Genomic DNA, 18466 nt, shown 5'->3' with positions numbered 1-18466 from the left:
TTATTTTTGTAATAATTATCAGAGGAAATTAACGCAAAGCTGGACGATGTAGGTATCGGTCGTAGCCATATTGATGCATCTGATCGACTCATTGACAACCCACACAGTTCATTGTTCAATTATGTATTTATTTTCAATAATTAGAGTTTGATCTGTAGTTTTGATTGTGCCCCATGAAGTTGCTGCCGCCACCATAACTTCTACCTCCTCTTCCGCCACCGTATCCTGAGTCACCACCACCGTATTGGCCTCCACCTAGGAAAGAAAAAGAACAGAAATAATAAGATGAAAATCACGTTAGTCCTTATAGAATTATGAGTTTTTGGGAAACAGCTCTATTGCCAGTCAAAAGCTCTTAGCAGATTTCGAAAAACAATTTTTTTGGTCACTTTCTTTAGCGGTAAGGACCTTTGAAGAGTCAACACATTAAAAAGTTCCATATTCGGCCCAAGACTCAAGCGTTACGTCGAGGACAACATTCTTCTAGTTAGAGGAATCGTTTTTTATTGCTATTCTTTGAAGTTTCAAATTTTTCAGTACAAATGACCTTACGCAAGCAAAGGTTATTTTGTTTCTTTTAAAATAAAAATGCAAATTGATCCAGGATGTCTCTGCTACATTCTGCCCTGCCCGAACAACGAAACCGCTTTACTCTGATGAGAGCCTCACGTAGATACGTGGTTTTTGTTCAGCACGACAGTATTGCAATAATCCTCTAATGAACCAGTTGCGCTAGTTACAGGTTTTAGCTTATAGATTGACAAAAGGAAGTAGGATCTGTTCAAACGCTACGTTTCTATATCCAATAGTAACTAGGATATTCAAGGGTCCTAAGAGACTCAAACGCAAGGGTAGAGAAGTTAACCACATCAGACACTCGCAAGAATGCCAGCTGATAAGGATCTATGCGGTTTGAAAAGACTCAAACGCAAGGGTAGAAAAGTTAAAGCTTTTGTGCAACGCACTCTGGGTCTGGGCTCAACTGATGTACAGGGTGATGCATGGTTAAATCTTTGGACTACAGGAGCGTGCTCTGTGGGCCAAAGTAAGATTTTAAGATGACATTTCTGCCAAAATTGCTTTTTACGGGGGTTGCAGTACTATTACCCCCCCCCCATTTCTGGGAAATAAATTGTGTTCCCTAAAACCTCACATTTTGACCGATGTTTCAATTTTTCTGATGTCACCGTTGGATTCAGCGTATTAAACCACCTGCGAATGCCGTAATTTCATGAGATTTAACAATGATTTACTATTGGTGGAAGCGGGTGGTTGCAAAAGACAAAGGACAAAGGAGGTAATTAATAGACTAACTAACGTCAACCCACGAGAGGCCCTATTGTTAGTCCATCATTTTCTCCCTTAGTCTATGACAATCATCCATTTGAACCAACATCATCTCTCCATACCCCCTATGTCCTCTGTGTCCAAAGCTTGGTCTGTAAATTTCAATATCAGCCCCCAGGAATCTACTTGACCTGAAAATTGTCGACTTACTTCTGCCGGTTCTGTATCCCTTGAAGTGTGCCTGTCCACCGGGGATCCTCCAGTCGTAGCCGTAGCTGCTTCCGTCGTCGAAGGTGTTGGCGCCGTAGCCGCCCTGCCCGAAGGAGCCGGAGTTGCCGCCGCCACCACCAGAAAAACCGCCCCTCCCGCCGCGGTAGCCACCCATCTGACTGCCCCCGTAGCCGCCCATGGAGCCCCACCCGCCGCCGCCACCTTGCTGACCGCCGTAGTTACCGCGCCCCTGATCCTGTCCGAAGCCGTAAGGGCTCGATAGGGCCAGGTAGACGCATGAGAGCAGGGTCATGGATGCAAAGATCTGCAATACATAGTGAGATCGTAATAATTATTCATAGAGTACATAGAGTCGTAGTGTAAATGGGAGAGCTGGCGCTATGTTCTGCTCGCCTTTTTCCGAGCCCGTTGTGCGCCGAGCTCGGGTCACTTTTTCGATACATTTTCGATCCAAAATGGAGATGTGGAATACGTGGTGATTCCTATCTTCTTTGTTTACATCGGATGGCAGCGGTTACCCGTGTATCGCAAACAATCGATTATTTATCGAAAAAGTGACCCGGCGTCACACAGGAGTCTCGAATCCGGGATCTGGAAAATGCTTGAAAGTGGCGCCAGCTCTCCGACTTACATTACGACTCTGTATACTCTATGCAGTTATTGCTATATTCACGATTAACAAAACGAATCATTTATTCAATAAATCAGTGGTTCTGAAAATTGTTATCCTCGGACTCCCCAATAGATTGGGCCTACTAGACACAGTCTGTACCACATATGGATCGCATTTAGCAAAAAGGAATCAGCGTGATCACATAATGCTGCTCCTTCATAATTATCTAAAAAATCTTCCAAAGTAGCGAATAGTTTTGGCTTCCCATGAAATAAATTGCTTATTTTAAAGGAAAATAATTCAGTAAATTTTAAAACTGTACATATATTAAGTATCTTTAAAAGAAAAGGAGAAGTTGCACGATTTTGAAAACACTGTAATCGCGCTGGTTCCTTTTTGCTAAATGCGACACAAATAAACGCCACTTGTTTGCACTTTAGAATTTTACGTAGAAAACGATTCAAACAACGAGAAGGCTTGAAATAAACTTGAACGAGATATTAACAAACATTTTAGCATAGATCAAATTGGAGTTAATTATACAAATGAATTCATTCGTATTTTTACCATGTAAGTGTAACCAATGTTAATTGTAAACGCTCATATCGTGTTTAGGAGTTGATTTCCAGACTTTCTGTTGTGTGATTCGTTTCCTTATGCAATTTTGAAGTGGAAATATGTTGTAAAGTGCTCTAATGATGAATCCACTCTCTCTCATTCCACTTAGTTTTCCTTTCAACGTAATTTAATAAAACAATTTTCTTCAACACGCAAGGTAACTAAAGCAACAGTAAAGCAGGAATGAAAAATATAAGTTAAAGAGTTTTTGCACAGTTTTGAAAGGGAAGTTTGAAATAAAATAATCTTTCATTTTTTAAAATATTTTTCCTATTTGTTTTAACGTTGTGCATTCCTTCTTTTGCATTCTTTATTTTCTTTTCTAAATTTCTCAGCTTTGATGTTCTCCTCATTTTCTCCTAGTTCTCATTTGTATTGATGGAGTTGGTTTCCGCGGGCCGTTTGGGGATCGCCGTGCAAGGAAAATGTTTAAGGTAGACCGAAACACAAAAAATATTTTAATGATGGGAGTTAATCGAATCGAGGTGATTCGATGGACGCTATATTTTGTGGCAGAACTACACGCGATATATCGCATCGATTGGTTCCATTTTTTCAGCTACTCGGCATTTTTTTCGAATTTTGAGATCAGAATTCACGCACCAATTTTGACAAACAAATTTAACGTATAAAAGTCGTGGTTTCTATAGAGGAAAAATATCGCATTCGGTACTGATATCGAAACTGCACTCGAATGAGACATTCTTCCTCTAAAAAAACCACGCTTTATTACGTTGAATTTGTTTGTCAAAATTGGTAAGTGAATTCTTTGGTATCCTGATAAAAGAATTGCGATCTCAAAATTCGAGAAAAATGATGAGTAGCTGAAAAAATGGAACCGATCGATGCTATATCTTGCATGTCGTTCTGACACAAACTATGGCGTCCATCGAATCACCTTAACGGTGTTAATATAGTATCGTAATACATCGCAAGTTTTTCGTTTAGAATGATACAATTTGAGCAATTTATTCTGGTACTCTTACATGACACCCACCCACCAAAAAAAAAAAAACCTGAATTTTCATTTTTGTTAACTTGCACTCTCATTCAATTCTGCATAAAAATAAAAACCAAAGAAAGAACGAAAAACCATACTTGTTTAAATTCTTCACTTCAACCTCACATACATTACTTAAAAAGGGTCCCCAATTCCACGTGCCCTGTCTCCTTGCTAATTAAGCAAGAGATTTTTAATCAATCATTAATCAATAGAATTTTCAACATTTCTTTACGTGCGAAAGAAAAATTGTGCTGCGATCATGATGAAAATATTCTGGTAATTTCAGACGTTGTTGTGTAGGAAAATTGACATAAATCAACTTTGCAAAGTACATATTTCTTAAATTCTTTTTTGGAAGCAGCATATCCCCCCTCCCTCACAGGCGAATAATGTGTTCAAACAAAATCTAGAAGGTATTTTCGAGCGTACTTTTTTGCGTATCGTCTCGTTTCTCGTGTGCTCATAAGTTTTGGACTTTCCTTAATGCCACGAAGCGACCGTTTCTTTCGTCAGATGTCGGGAAAGTAAAATCAATATCCTCTGATATTATATAATGTGAGTACAAAAAGACAAAAATTCCAATTGAAATATTGAAATGAGGAACCAAAATTAACCTATTGTCAGGTGTGGGGTTCGAACCCACGCTCACACTGTGAACCAGAGCTTAAATCTGGCGCCTTAGACCGCTCGGCCAACCTGACCTGATGAAATACGAAAATCTGGAAAATTTTAGTTCATTATGATGAATAGCAATGGACTACTAAGGTAAGAATCAAACTTCTTTGGGACATGTTTCCTTGATGACATTCCACGCAGAACATGTTGTAACCGTAAATTTCAAATATTTATGCTTCGGTGGATAATTCAGGTGCTCTTTACGGCAAAGAATTTACCTTAAAATCAGTCAGAATGAATATTTTATAAAGCAAATTAAATTATTTTTGAGCTGAATGGAACGTTCTTAAAACCAATCACTTATACACCACAATGACAACCTTGGTAAGATGAGCAACAAAAAAGATTAATTTCAAAAATTATCAAATTCCACGATGATTTTGCAAGAATTAGTATACAATATTTTAATTTTGACCGATCTGCAGCCTGATTGTTGAAATTTATGTCGACACGACAAGAATCGAAAATCGATATATTGCACAGCGCAGATAGGGCTATGTCTTGTCTTATCGTGCCGACGAAGCCAGTTAAAGTTTCAACAATCCGGCTGCAGTGATTACAAGAAAGCAGAGAAAACTATAAATAATCGTAGATAGAGGAGCGCTTACCATTGTAATTTCTCTGGCCATCGCGTTAATCCAAAAAAAGCTGTTGAAAAGTTCACTGATCACGTGGCTCGCGGGATCTTAACAAAAAATTAAGCTGGGCTGTCCTGACACGCGACTGAGGAGCTTCCACCGCGGGTGGTATATATATCAAATCACGAGTTCATAATTGCAGTATCGTGATCCATTTTTCACCTGTGTTACCTTATGGATCATGCGGTGACACGGCCTTGTACCATGGTCAAGGTCCGGGCATCTTCAACTTTTCTGTTGCCGAATGTGGTTCGAATCAACATTTTTTGGGGCTCATCAGCTTGATGTAAAATTGGGACGAAAGATGTAAAGAGGTTTCGTGAAAGATAGTTAATTATAGCGATGAAAAATAAATTAAAATATTTTTTATTTTAAATTTATGATTAACATATTATTGCATTTTACAGGACTGAAGACTAAAAAATATGTGTGCTCAAGCACACAAAAATTAAAATAACTTTAGACCAAATACTTTAAGCCAGTAAATAGAAGCATTGGAACTGCATAGAGGCACCTATTTTTGTAGGGAACTCACAAACTGGTTGACATGCCTATTTGAAGAACTTCATTAAAATTGGTTCTTTACCACTGAGCTCGGTCCGTATAGCGATTAACGTGCTATAGATCAACCATATAAATACTTTACTTCTGTCTTCTGTTTTCTCGCTGTCATGCCATGACCAGGGGCCGGTGACATCGTTTCTTCGCTTTTGTTTTTTGTTTTTTTAGATTTTTTAATTCTTTTTCGACAGTTGAAAATGACCGGGAGACCGGTCGAACGTCCCGTATTTTGTAAATTATTGTGTATTTTTTCAGCCTCGTCCCCGCCTTTTCTTGTCCTATTTTATACATAAATACTGTACTGTACTTCCAATACACAATCTAAAATAGTTTTGTTTGACCCTAATTATACAATTTGAATGATATGCGTTTACCAAAAAAATATAATTATTTTGTCATTCCTTTAGGTCTAAAAATATTTTTTGATAGTGTCCTCTGTTACAGTTTTCCATTCTCGGAATGTTCCGGCCTCGGGGGCTTAGATGGAGTGTATCCATAGTCCAATTTTACTGAATTTTACAGCAGATCCATTTGAGATTTTCATTGGACAATGTCCAGATCACTGTTAATGGACAACGTCCAGATATTTCATATGTATTTTCGAGTTGACCTTTTTTCTTTCTTTTCACTTTTCGACCTTTTTTTGCTCCCCTCACTGCTTCCTACAGCAGTGAGAAGTGTTTCGTGTTGACTTTCGTAGCAAAGAGAGTTGGCAATTTCTCTCATATAATTTTGAATTAAAAACTTACAATAATTATTTCCTACACGCTCTGTGATTATTTAAACGATAGCGTGATTTTACACTCGTCGCAAACACGAATTCGCGGAATGAAATGGAATTTCGACCGTATACGTGTTTGACCGATTAGTCCAGTAAATTTAGCTCTAAATAAGGGTCATCTGGGAAAATCCATATATAGAAGGTTTTTTTGCGGAAACATGTTGCATTAGGCAACCAGAACAACATATCAAAAGTTTACCAAAATCGGCCGTCCGCTAAGGCCGCCATCTTGAAAAAAGGGGGGGCGGGGGGCCAAAATACGCCGCCGGCGACCGGTTTTTAGCTTTTATCTTGAAAAATATCGATGCTACGGAAAAATGTCACTGAACCTTTTAAAAAGATCATAAAATTTCCTATTAGAAACACTATACATTTATCAAGTTGCGACTTCTGGTTCGTGAGATATGGCGGTAGTTTCCTGCGGCTAGGAAAGTCAAATCTTGCGAGAAATCACGTTTTTTCAACAAAATCTGTAATTATCTTAAAAACGGCGAGTCTGAGGCAAAAAAGTGTTCTCACCGGAATGAAAGAGCATGAAATTTCCATGCTAAAAATGCTTATGAATTCACTAGGGGGTCCGCCCCCGGAGCGCTATGCGGTCCGAACCAACGGCGGCTACTACGCGGTGAGGCTCGGCTTGGCCGCGCCATGCATTGTTGCGGTCCAAGATGAAACGGCTTCACTTTTTTGGTAGATTTACCGCGAGGGTAAGTCATATTATCCATTTAAATATGTGCTAATTTCCTTTCATCATGAACCCCCCCCCCCCTCCCCCCTTAGGTCATGCATGTTGTATAGTTAACAAATGTCAACGGTCGCGCTTGAAGATAATGTTATTATTTTATGCTTTCTTATTCAAATTAAATTTGTCAAACAACAAATCTTCTTTCTTCAAAGTAACTAAAAGGAAATGAATTAATACAAAATATAGAAAGAGGGAGTTTAAATTCATCCTCTGCTTCCTCTTCGATGAGTGTTTCTGCTTGATTGCTGCATCCCAAGCCGGAACAATGTAGACAAATGTCACTGCATGGTAGACCAGCTCTCTTACAAGAGCAGCGGTTACTACAGCCTTTCGAACATGTACATGAGATGATTTGTAAAAGTTCTTGGGGGGGGGGGGGGGGTCAGGCGGGTTGAGCATAGGCACAAGGAGAAGCCTGAGTTCCGAAGATTTCCACCCCTATTCTTTGGGATTCCGTTTTCTTCCTCTCCAGAGTTGAACTTGATAATATACACGTAAGAAGTGTTGTTTGCACGCATCTGAAGTTGGATGAGCAACGTTTGCAGTTTCACCTCAGTTTTTGCCTTGCCAAAGCACGATTAAAACATTGAAATCTGCATTTGTTCAAAGCAGTAACTGATTTTTCAGCACCATACAGCAAAAGAACGAGTTGCTCACCCGCTTGACAAAGCTCATCTTGAGTGCAGTCGGTTTCATCAAATTTCTCAGCAATACAAGAGACTTCGCCACATTTTTCCAACAGTTTAATAAATTTGCCTTTGCCCTTGCCACGAAATGCTGAAGTAGTATCACATCCACTGACGACATGGATAAACAGAATGCTCTTCTTCAAATTTACATTCGATGTTCGCAATTGATTTGAGCTAAAAATTTGGGCTGCATATTTGCCCTTACCTGGTTTGAGTAATAGGACGTCGCTTGATGCAGGCGTCAAAGCTATCATTAGAACAAGGAGGTCAATGTCTTCACCAACGATTAGAGTACCTATATTGAGAGAGTATGGCCACCGGTGTTACCACCTCTGATTGGCTCAGCCATCTTAGGCTGAATGGAGCCCTTAGGACCCAAAAATGGCGGACGCCATAAATTAATGTGATGCAAAATGACTCAAATTGTAGTTTTCTTTGCTTATCGTAACGAGAAATTTACCCAAATGCACTATTGCGATTCTTTACATATTTTTAAGGCTAATCGTGTGCAATTTTTGAGAAAAATTATCTTAGATGTAGTAAGGTTGGCAGCAAGTGCGGTTGGTGAAAACCGTCAAAAGTTGCCAATGACCCCCCTCCTATCCACAAAAACCAAAACAAAGCACCGCCATTTTTGGGTCCTAAAAGTCTCTCCATGGGGCCCAGTGGCCATACTCTCTCAATATAGGTACTCTACCAACGATAACAACTTGTTTCTTCGTTCCTCTCGGCAGACTGAGAGCTTCATTTACGATGAGAGTATCCGCATCGTCCTCTGCTTGAGATACTTTAACTTGACTCCCTGTAGTAAAGTGTTTCGATAGCAAGCAAATCAAACGCGCCTCATTCTTTTCATTATAGATAGAAGCAAGTCCTGGGCCAAGGATAGAGGAGTGTCCTCACAAAAAATTAAGGCAGGACATTTCTTAAAGATATCACGTCGTCACCTTTCAACGCTTTTTGTAGAATCTGTTGCGCTTTTTGTTCGTATCCATCAAAAACAATTGAACCTTCAAGACCATCATGCTTTTCAACACATAGGTATTAATAAACGATTCCACCGCTTAAGGTAATAAACGAAGAAATGCTTGTCTTATTCCTATTTCTATATTTTGTATTAATTCATTTCCTTTTAGTTACTTTGAAGAAAGAAGATTTGTTGTTTGACAAATTTAATTTGAATAAGAAAGCATAAAATAATAACATTATCTTCAAGCGCGACCGTTGACATTTGTTAACTATACAACATGCATGACCTAAGGGGGGAGGGGGGGGGGGGTTCATGATGAAAGGAAATTAGCACATATTTAAATGGATAATATGACTTACCCTCGCGGTAAATCTACCAAAAAAGTGAAGCCGTTTCATCTTGGACCGCAACAATGCATGGCGCGGCCAAGCCGAGCCTCACCGCGTAGTAGCCGCCGTTGGTTCGGACCGCATAGCGCTCCGGGGGCGGACCCCCTAGTGAATTCATAAGCATTTTTAGCATGGAAATTTCATGCTCTTTCATTCCGGTGAGAACACTTTTTTGCCTCAGACTCGCCGTTTTTAAGATAATTACAGATTTTGTTGAAAAAACGTGATTTCTCGCAAGATTTGACTTTCCTAGCCGCAGGAAACTACCGCCATATCTCACGAACCAGAAGTCGCAACTTGATAAATGTATAGTGTTTCTAATAGGAAATTTTATGATCTTTTTAAAAGGTTCAGTGACATTTTTCCGTAGCATCGATATTTTTCAAGATAAAAGCTAAAAACCGGTCGCCGGCGGCGTATTTTGGCCCCCCGCCCCCCCTTTTTTCAAGATGGCGGCCTTAGCGGACGGCCGATTTTGGTAAACTTTTGATATGTTGTTCTGGTTGCCTAATGCAACATGTTTCCGCAAAAAAACCTTCTATATATAGATTTTCCCAGAAAAATGCTAGATTGACTGGACTAGATGTCCAAAATTTATCAATTTTCCCTGTGCTTTCCGATTTTCTGAAGCAGCCTCTGAAACATTTTAGGTTTTTTAACCAAATTATCTTCCTTTCCTTTGTAGCTTTGTAAAAAAGAACATTTAACATGTAATGCGTCCTTTTTAGTCGCGACCTGGCAACTTCTTGCGGTTTTTCCTGGAGCTTTTATGCTCAGTGCTGGGATATTCCCGGATCCCAAAAGACAAAGCTACGTTCAGTGGGGGGGGGGGGGGGGGTTGCTTCAAAGAGGGAGCGAGGAACCACTATGACGTAGATTTGAAGTGTGCACAACACGCATCATCTTCATTCATAGTTGCCAAATCTTAAGCAACATATGACATACCTCAACTTGGACAGAGAGCATTGAAAACAAGAAGTGCGAGGAAACTTTTGCGTTGATTTGTTTGATTTCGTACATTTAACTGACAAACTTCTAACGTAACCTAAATCTTAGCTTGTTTAAGTTACTAATTTAATAATTAATTCTAAAACCTTGCTACACAGACGGCACAGTAACCTTCATGGGGCCGATAAACTCATTTCTATTGCTATGGATTTTCCCAATGTTTGATGGCCCCAGAGCCGAGAATGTACTGTAAAACCTCCTCTTCATCGTCATTTTGCTGCCTGTATAATTAAAGTTAAGCTATCCTTCAGTCTTTTGGTTGTTGAAGAGCGAGAAAATTCAACTGAATAACTAGAAACTTTGAACTTTGTGCGTATTTTTGGGGTTCCGTTGCAAAAAAATCAGGATTTCATTAAACTGTTGTGAGTGATCTCACGATACCAAGGATAATTTTTGTCGCGTCCCGTTGTAGGTTGTCTTACAACTAGTGCGGTGTAGTTTTTAGCTAAATGGCGGCAGGAGTTGCGAAAATGTTATCAGGTCTTCCTCAGAGGCTCTTTTGAGTAAACTTTTGCTGGTAAATAGAGTTCACCTGCAGACAAAAATGATTAAATTTTGTAGGACATTGATAATGATTTTGAGGTACGCGTTGTTCCTCAGCCCTTCAATCCTCAATTTAATATGATGAAATTGAAAGGGAATCATTAAAGTGATATGTAAATTGCATGGAAGCTCTATGTGTGTTCCGAATCTCAAAAAATGTAAATAATCATATTTTGTAGCATCTTTTACTCCCCTATGTTTAGAGTCGATTATTTTTTATCGGTTATTTACGACTTACATTGTCAGCGCCTTCATTTTTGATTAGACCGCTAAAGGCCTCGGGCCCTGATTTATGTTTTCTTTGCTCATGATTGTAACTTCTTACGCAATCAAATTATTTCGTGCCAAAGCTGGAAAGTGAAATCTTCATTAATTTCGAAATGAAGTAGTCAAATTTGATAAGTCTCCAACTACTCCATGCACCCCAAAAATTGCAAGCCAATAAGCTATCTATGCTGTCGTCAAATCGCTACAACATCTCAGGAATGTGGCAGTGAAAAAATCTAGACATCTTCTATAAGTTCCTAAAAATATGGAGGCGGGCTTGCGATAGAAATCACATAGCTCTATTGGGAACAGTTACAAAGTATATTCTCACCATAATTTTTATTGATTATGTTAAAATTATTCTGTTTGAATCAGTAATTTTCATTAATATTTCTAGTGTACATCTACACTCTTCGCCCATTCACTTATATTTACCGATTTCGGTTGACCGCGCGGACTTGAAAATGATGCCAAGAATGCGAATTTTCAACAACGTTGGGCAAGTACATACGTATCGTCGCCCCTCTAACGTAAGAGCGTATAGCCATCTCTACGAGAGCCCTGCTTTCCATATCAACTCCATGCTTTTCGGGGATCGCATGGAAGTCACGATTCGCCCTTACGTCAGAGGAGCAACAATATGTGCGTGCCCGGAAGTTGGTAGAATATCACCACCAATTATTTCCATCGTGCCACACCCGCACTCAAATTATGTGAGAAGATAGTCTGTTAATACGCTTAAAGATTTCAATGTGGATTATTTACACGTGCGGTCAATTCATACCAAATTTCAGTTTCTGGAAAATACTCACATATTTTATCAAAGCTAAAGTAACACATAGATGATGAAGGCAGACTCTCTCTTTTTATAAATATTCTGACAAAATATTTCTTAAGCAAGTGTTGATTAATGTCTTATTTTTTCTTTGGTTTCCACATCGATACAACACTTTAATTACTGCGTGCTTAAGCTCCGAGAAAAATTTGCATTATTATAAAAGTTAAAGGACCCCGCACACCTCTTATGGGAAGCTGCACCACGAAGAATTGCCTTCTGACTTATGTATTTCGATTCTCCTCAAGATGCTGATCAAAAGTTATAATTGCGCCAACTTTCTATGATGCACCGTTTTCGCAAAAAACCTATGAGAAGATTCAATTATTCAGTGATAAAAAGCCAGAAAGATTCCTCATTTCAGTGCTCGATTGACAAGCGGCTGTGTGTCAACAAGGAAATCATGGGGACTCCCGCACCGAGCAGCAGTCTTATCTCGGATTCCGCCGCCGTTTTGCTCGACCACCATCCAAATCAGATTCTTGAGGAGCATAAGAACAGGAAAGTCTGAACGTCTACCGGGCGAGTGCGGGAGGGAGATAGCCCCTGAGTCGGCAGGTACAGATAAGAAGACGGACACATGCTACGTTTTTTCCTTATTCACATCGGGCCTGTTCTCAAATGCTTTGTTCTTTTTTATTCATAGTCGCCGAATAATTGAATCTTCTCATAGGTTTTTTGCGAAAACGGTGCATCGTAGAAAGTTGGCGCAATTATAACTTTTGATCAGCATCTTGAGGCGAATCAGAAATACATAAGTCAGAAGGCAATTCTTCGTGGTGCAGCTTCCCATAAGAGGTGTGCGGGGTCCTTTTAACAGAGAATATGATTAGTACAATAGTATCAATATATAGTCGAGATTTATTAACACAGTTCTTGAAAAACTGCATGTGGTCAAGTATAAGGGAAATGAAAAAAAAGGAAAATCATAAACGAATATTTTATACTTTATATGTATTTGACCGGTTCAATGCAAATAAAATATACTGACCCAAGTCAGGTATGACGTGAAAATTGATGTCCTGACAGAGAAAAAGCATCGCCTCTCTTTTGAGTTTTTCTCAAGTTCTTCATAGTTTTTTACCTCTTTCAATTGGACGTATTTCTATCAAACGGACCTAAGCGCCATAGGGTGAGGAAGGTAGAGGGGGGCTTGGATTGACGGCGGAATCGGGCGTCCGGCTTATTCCGTGCTATACTCGCAATGTTTTTCCATGGCGCTTAGGTTCGTTTGACAGAACGCGCTATCCGGGATTCTAAATTCCTCAAAAGAAACTCAAATTGGCGCTTAGCTCCGTTTGATAGAAATACGTCCAATAAAAGTCAATGAACATCAATTTCTTGATCCCAACTCAGAGGAAATGGATGATGCGGTAAGTATCCAGCGGGAGGGTTTTAAAGTTACCACTTAGGGGCATGAAAGAAGAGGAGATGCACCTTGCTCCTAATGATGAAAATTGAAACGGCAGACATTAAAAGTATCATGAATGAGGTATAGAATTTGCACCTCGGAGTTGTTGACGCTCGGTACTTGATAACGTCATGATCCATTTCCACCACTTATCACTTCATCACGTCATCTAACTACAAAGTCTCATTCGGATATAGTATCGGCAAATACTCACAACCCTCTTTCCATCTTCAAATCGATTATCTCGTCATCGGACGATTCCAGAAAATTTCCAGCCTCCATGGTTCTGTTTTTGGTTGCCAAATTTTGTTTAAAACAATGTATATTGTATTGAGATTTATACTTTGGGATTTGTTCTTGAATCGGCGCCACTGTTCAGTAAGAGCGGGCTGAAAAATCGTGACCCGAGTAGCGAGGAACAGTTTCTACCAACTTCTGTCCGCAGCGCGATATTACGCAGCAGTTCTATGGTTGGATTTTTTAAAAACCAAACAAAACGCTTGGCAACTTCTGTGATACGTCATAAGCTCTCCAGCGGTGACAAAGACAAAAACTAGCAAGAAATTGATGCAAACGTGACCCGAGGAACAGACCGTGCACAAACTTACATCTAGATGCTTTTGAATTTTTCAAGGTCATTTTGTAAAGCATCGTGTAATAATTTCAGTTAATTATGGGCACAAAAGACGGTTACTTGTCCCTATTTTCTCCTTATCGTGCGTTTATGGGTTTGTCACTTGTGTAGAATATTACAACCATATCTTGCGATTTTGGATTGTTTTTATTTTTAAACTGATCTTTAACCACACGTACCAATATGCTATTATCTTCCATTGCTAGGTTGGCATGAAACGTAAGAGAGAAATAAAAAGATTGGAAATTTCAGTGAAATATTTCATGAAACCTCACGAGGATGTGAAATATTTCACATTTTTCAGGGGCTAGAGTATGCAATCCGCACGCAAACGCACAAAAATGGAGGTACAATTTTTACATTTTGCGAAACATGAAGAGGAGCCAGTATTTTTCAATATCTTTCATGAATTTTTGAAATTTCATGATATATTTCACGTGAAATTGCAAGATTTTATTTTTCATGAAATTTTGCCACCCTGTCCATAGCATACCTAATAATGAAGCCAATTTAATACTTTGGTTGATGAGATTTAAATTATTGTTGCCATTACTTGGAATAAATGTTCCAAAGATGTATTTTCAACAAATAATTCACTCAAATTAAATATAATCCCAACTTCAATAATTGACGAAATATATACAAAACTTGTATAATTTTGATTCATCGCTGTACATTGCAGGTAAGGTAACTTCACTCGCTGACTCGCCTCGCCGTGCACATGGCAGCTAGGCAACTTTTCATGTTTGAGAATAGCGCTGCACAGAGCACCTGCTTGAAGGCGATTTCACATACCATTGACGACTTTTCGTCATCGCACGAATCGTACGCCTTAAAGTATCTTGAGGCTATCAATCTAGAATAGGGCAACTATTTTTTTTATATTTTAGAGGTTAAAAAATCAACTTTACAAGTGCACGATAAAATTGTGTGCGCCGAATAGGAAAACTCTTCAATTTTATGGAATGAGTTTACTTTTCATTTCAAGTTTCTGGATTCGCAGGGGCAGGATTCTCCAGTTTCTCTGAAAGGCATGTTTAGACCAGTGATTTTCGGGGTTATGCTTGGAGTGATTTTTATTCACTGCCCATATTGCATCTTAAAGAATAATAACGGTTATTATTCTTAAAGATGCAATGTGCAGTGAGTTGAACCAAATGGAGTTACAGTTCAGTTCCTCAAGAATATCAAACAACCCTCAAAGAGCAGAAAAGTTCAAGCACAAGTAATATTTTTCCTCATTTTGTCAAGGCATGTGAAAATGTAACATCCGCAACAGAAAAGTTACGAAACTTAATGCCGTTATATGCCACAATCAGACGCTGAATTTAGCACCTGAATGTTGAAGTCAACAGTCATCGCCCAACGGCTGAAATTTAGCAAATTCGAGTTATTTTCATCCAGATGTGTATCAAATCTACTCGAATAGTTCAGACAAATTCAAAATTGGTCCGATGGTTGCTGAGAATCGTTGCTGAATTTTGCGCGTCGCGCGCAAAATTCAGGCATCGGGCCGATGACTTCCACATTCAAGCCACATTAAGCTCCACATTCAGCGTGTGATTGCGGTGTAACACAGGAGCCAGTTTAGAAGTTGATGTTTGGTGAACGATAGGAAATGTTCTTTATTGATACCCCAACAGTATCAGAGAGTATTTAGATACTTCAGTTCAGTTATCATGTTACACAAAGTCAGGAAAGTGTCATGTCTCCAACGTAGAGGACGATACACGGCTCTAGCAAGAAGTAATCTCACATTTAACTTGTTCGATCGGCTCCTATTAAAACTGCAGGTACATCGTAACAGCCCTATTATGCTGCCGTGCTAAGGAAGAAAGCCGTATGAACATTCGAGAGTTGCCGAATTTCCTCGGATAAAATTTTTATTTATGAGGAAAATTATATGAATATTTTTCCTTGACAGTTTCAGACACTTAAGATCGAATTACAAACAAAATTATCTGATAAATTGACAGAAAAATATCCAAACATTGTCCTGAAAATTAGTGATTTGCCAGAAGAAATTTGGCAATGCCTGAAGGCTCATACGGCGTTCTTTCTTAGCACGGCAGTATGCTCCTCTTTATTTTACCCCTTTATATTCACTCCCACTTTTGAAGCTGACAGGAGGGGCTTCGGGAGTATGGAATTCAGATTCCTTCCGGGGTCAATTTCCCTTCCATTTCTATTATTCCCGATCTCATCCGACCTAAAATAACTGAGAAAATAGCCTTGTGTGGGTGGTCTGGGACACCGTGTTTTTTTCTAAAAAGGTGTATTTTTTTTTTTACTTATGTCGGTTATAACGCAATCTCCCTTTTTTGCCGTTATGTTAATTTTCACAAATAATTTGTGCTTACATTTCTTTTTAAGTGGTATTTTTGAAGTAGAAACTCGGCTCTACTATCACCTCAGATATTTACCTCGGAAGAGTTTCTCACAGCTAGTCGTGTTGAACATAAGGTTAAATTCATGTACCGTTGTGATAATTGGCTTTCCCACAGCATGCTGTTATACCTTTTAATTCAAATACTGCTTAAAAAATCCCAACGTCTTTTATCGGTGAAACGAACTTTGAACTTAACACAGAAAATTAGCTTCTCAAAATTACAAGCTACTGCACAATGCTGCTAAGGAAAAACGCAGTATGAGCGTTCAGGCGTTGCCAGATTCCCCTCGATAAATACCGACTTAACTGGAAATTTTTTGAATGTTTTGCTTCGAAATTCTCAGACGATTTTGTTCGCAATTTGATCTAAAATACATGAAAATTTCAAGGAAAAATATGAGTAACTTTCCTAAAAAATACATTATTAATCTTGTGAAATTTGGCAACTCATGAATGTTCATACGGCGTTTTTCCTTAGCACAGCAGATGGTGAATCGCCTCCCTCGCTTTAACGTGCACACGAGCACGAAGTTTTATACTTGACGTTTCCGATCAGTCTCGGAAGAGGGGGGGGGGGGGGAGAGGCATGTCATAGGGTGGTCACTGTTGTTCAGATACGACGCAGAACATCCGCTCGGCAGAATCTCGGTATCTCGGTTTGGCGACCGGCCGGCCGCGGCGACGCGGTGTCGGAGAAAATTCTCTTATCGAGTCCTCAAGTCAGAATCAAAGGGGGAATCGGTGTGGCTCAAAAGAGATAGTGCTCGGGTGGTCAAAACACCTGCCTGGAACGCTCGAACAAATTACGCCAAGAAAACTTGCGAAAGGAAAGGAAGGGCCAGATAAACTCGGTCTCACCTCCCCTAGGCACGGATGTCCATTCTACTTTGCTGATACGCCGCGCGTCGTATGCATATTCGAGAGTTGTCAAATTTCTTTCAATGAAATACTTGTTTTAAGAAAAGTTATGAGTATTATATTTTGAAACATTTAGATAATTTAGATCCGATTGCAGATAAAATTCTCCCAGTCGTCTCGGAAAACGCCTCAGTTTTACTTTAACGCGTAGTCAGGCCCGCCACATCCCATCTCGGGCTCTGGTACCAGTTTTAAGGTCCCAAGCACGGGGGGGGGGGGGGTCTGAGGAATAATTACACTTTTTTTCTACTTTCAGCACAAAATACTTCCGAATTGTTGCATTCAAAACATTTGGAAAATTTTAATTTTTGAGGGGGGCATATGATACTATTTTCAATTCTTAGGGGACCAGACCCCCCTGGACTCCCTCTTCGTTTGTCTATGGCAAGGGAGTTGAGCCATGAGCCATTGTAGTCGAGGATGCCCAGACTGAGGACTCTTAGTATATGACGACGGAAGAAAATGAAACGCAGTTACTAAAAATATCCTTCTGCACAGAAAATCTTGAAAATAGATGGAAATTTTCCAAGAAGTATACTACTTTGAAAATTTAAGAAGAATTCTACAGTGCCCCAGCGTGTTTTTGAAAATTTATTCACCTTTTGTGAAATTTGTAGGGTAAATTTTTCACTTTTTCTTACTAAACAAGGGTTGCATGTGAATTCGTGGTGGCTTTTCACGGGCAGAACGGGCTCCCTCTGGGAACCGGGCCCCCCCGGTACCACGGACCCGGTATCCCCCCCCCCCCTTGTGGCGGGCCTGCGCGTAGTCACATTTTAATATAATTGATGAACTACATATTTTGCTGATTTACGCCCACGATATTTGAGCAATTATGATCGAAGCCGCTCGCAAATTATCATTCATGGAAATAGAGAGTTTCCGGTCCTAATATATTCACATGATTTAAAATTTTGAATGTGAAATTCATGAATTCCCGTGGGAATAAATTAAGAGTCCATTCCTCCAGAACGATCATAGATATATAATTCTTATTTTTAAATGTATAGCTACTGTTGAAATTGGAGGTGAATCTAGGCACTTTTTCAAAGTGAATCGGACTCCGATGACTTAAGGTATTTAGGGTGTTAAATCAATATCATTTCTTGAAATTTTCCTGGAGTTGCTTACTCACCGAGAAGAAAAATAAGAAACATTTTTCAATAAAGACATTGAGTTTGTTTTCCATCTAAGATTTTTTGCTTGACAGGGAGTCGGCAACAACGCAAACCGAGAAACGTGGTCTGGTAATTCACCGTCG

At 39.4% G+C, this 18466-nt stretch overlaps 1 protein-coding gene and 1 non-coding gene across 3 annotated transcripts in view; both read right to left on the bottom strand.

Annotated features, from left to right (window-relative positions):
* Positions 1 to 107: 107 nt before the first annotated feature.
* LOC109043498 (uncharacterized) overlaps positions 108 to 18466 on the bottom strand; it is a 20473-nt gene continuing 2114 nt past the window's right edge. Inside the window, exons 1-3 of one of the 2 annotated variants that reach the window (XM_072298271.1) lie at positions 5036 to 5185; positions 1498 to 1822; positions 108 to 255 (exon numbers count right to left, since the gene is read on the bottom strand). In XM_072298271.1, the coding sequence (XP_072154372.1) occupies positions 134 to 255; positions 1498 to 1822; positions 5036 to 5056 (468 nt within the window). In that variant the 5' untranslated portion in view covers positions 5057 to 5185 and the 3' untranslated portion in view covers positions 108 to 133. Of the gene's footprint in view, positions 256 to 1497; positions 1823 to 5035; positions 5186 to 18466 lie in introns of those variants that run through there. The other variant, XM_019060705.2, reaches the window with a different exon arrangement.
* TRNAL-UAA (transfer RNA leucine (anticodon UAA)) lies at positions 4371 to 4453 on the bottom strand. Its single transcript has one exon. It is a non-coding gene; the product is annotated as a tRNA-Leu (tRNA).

This window comes from Bemisia tabaci, chromosome 3 (genome assembly GCF_918797505.1).
Source record: "Bemisia tabaci chromosome 3, PGI_BMITA_v3".
In the NCBI taxonomy this organism is placed as follows: domain Eukaryota; kingdom Metazoa; phylum Arthropoda; class Insecta; order Hemiptera; family Aleyrodidae; genus Bemisia; species Bemisia tabaci.
Note: the sequence above shows the minus strand (reverse complement) of the source record. Positions and strands in the feature narration are given on the sequence as shown.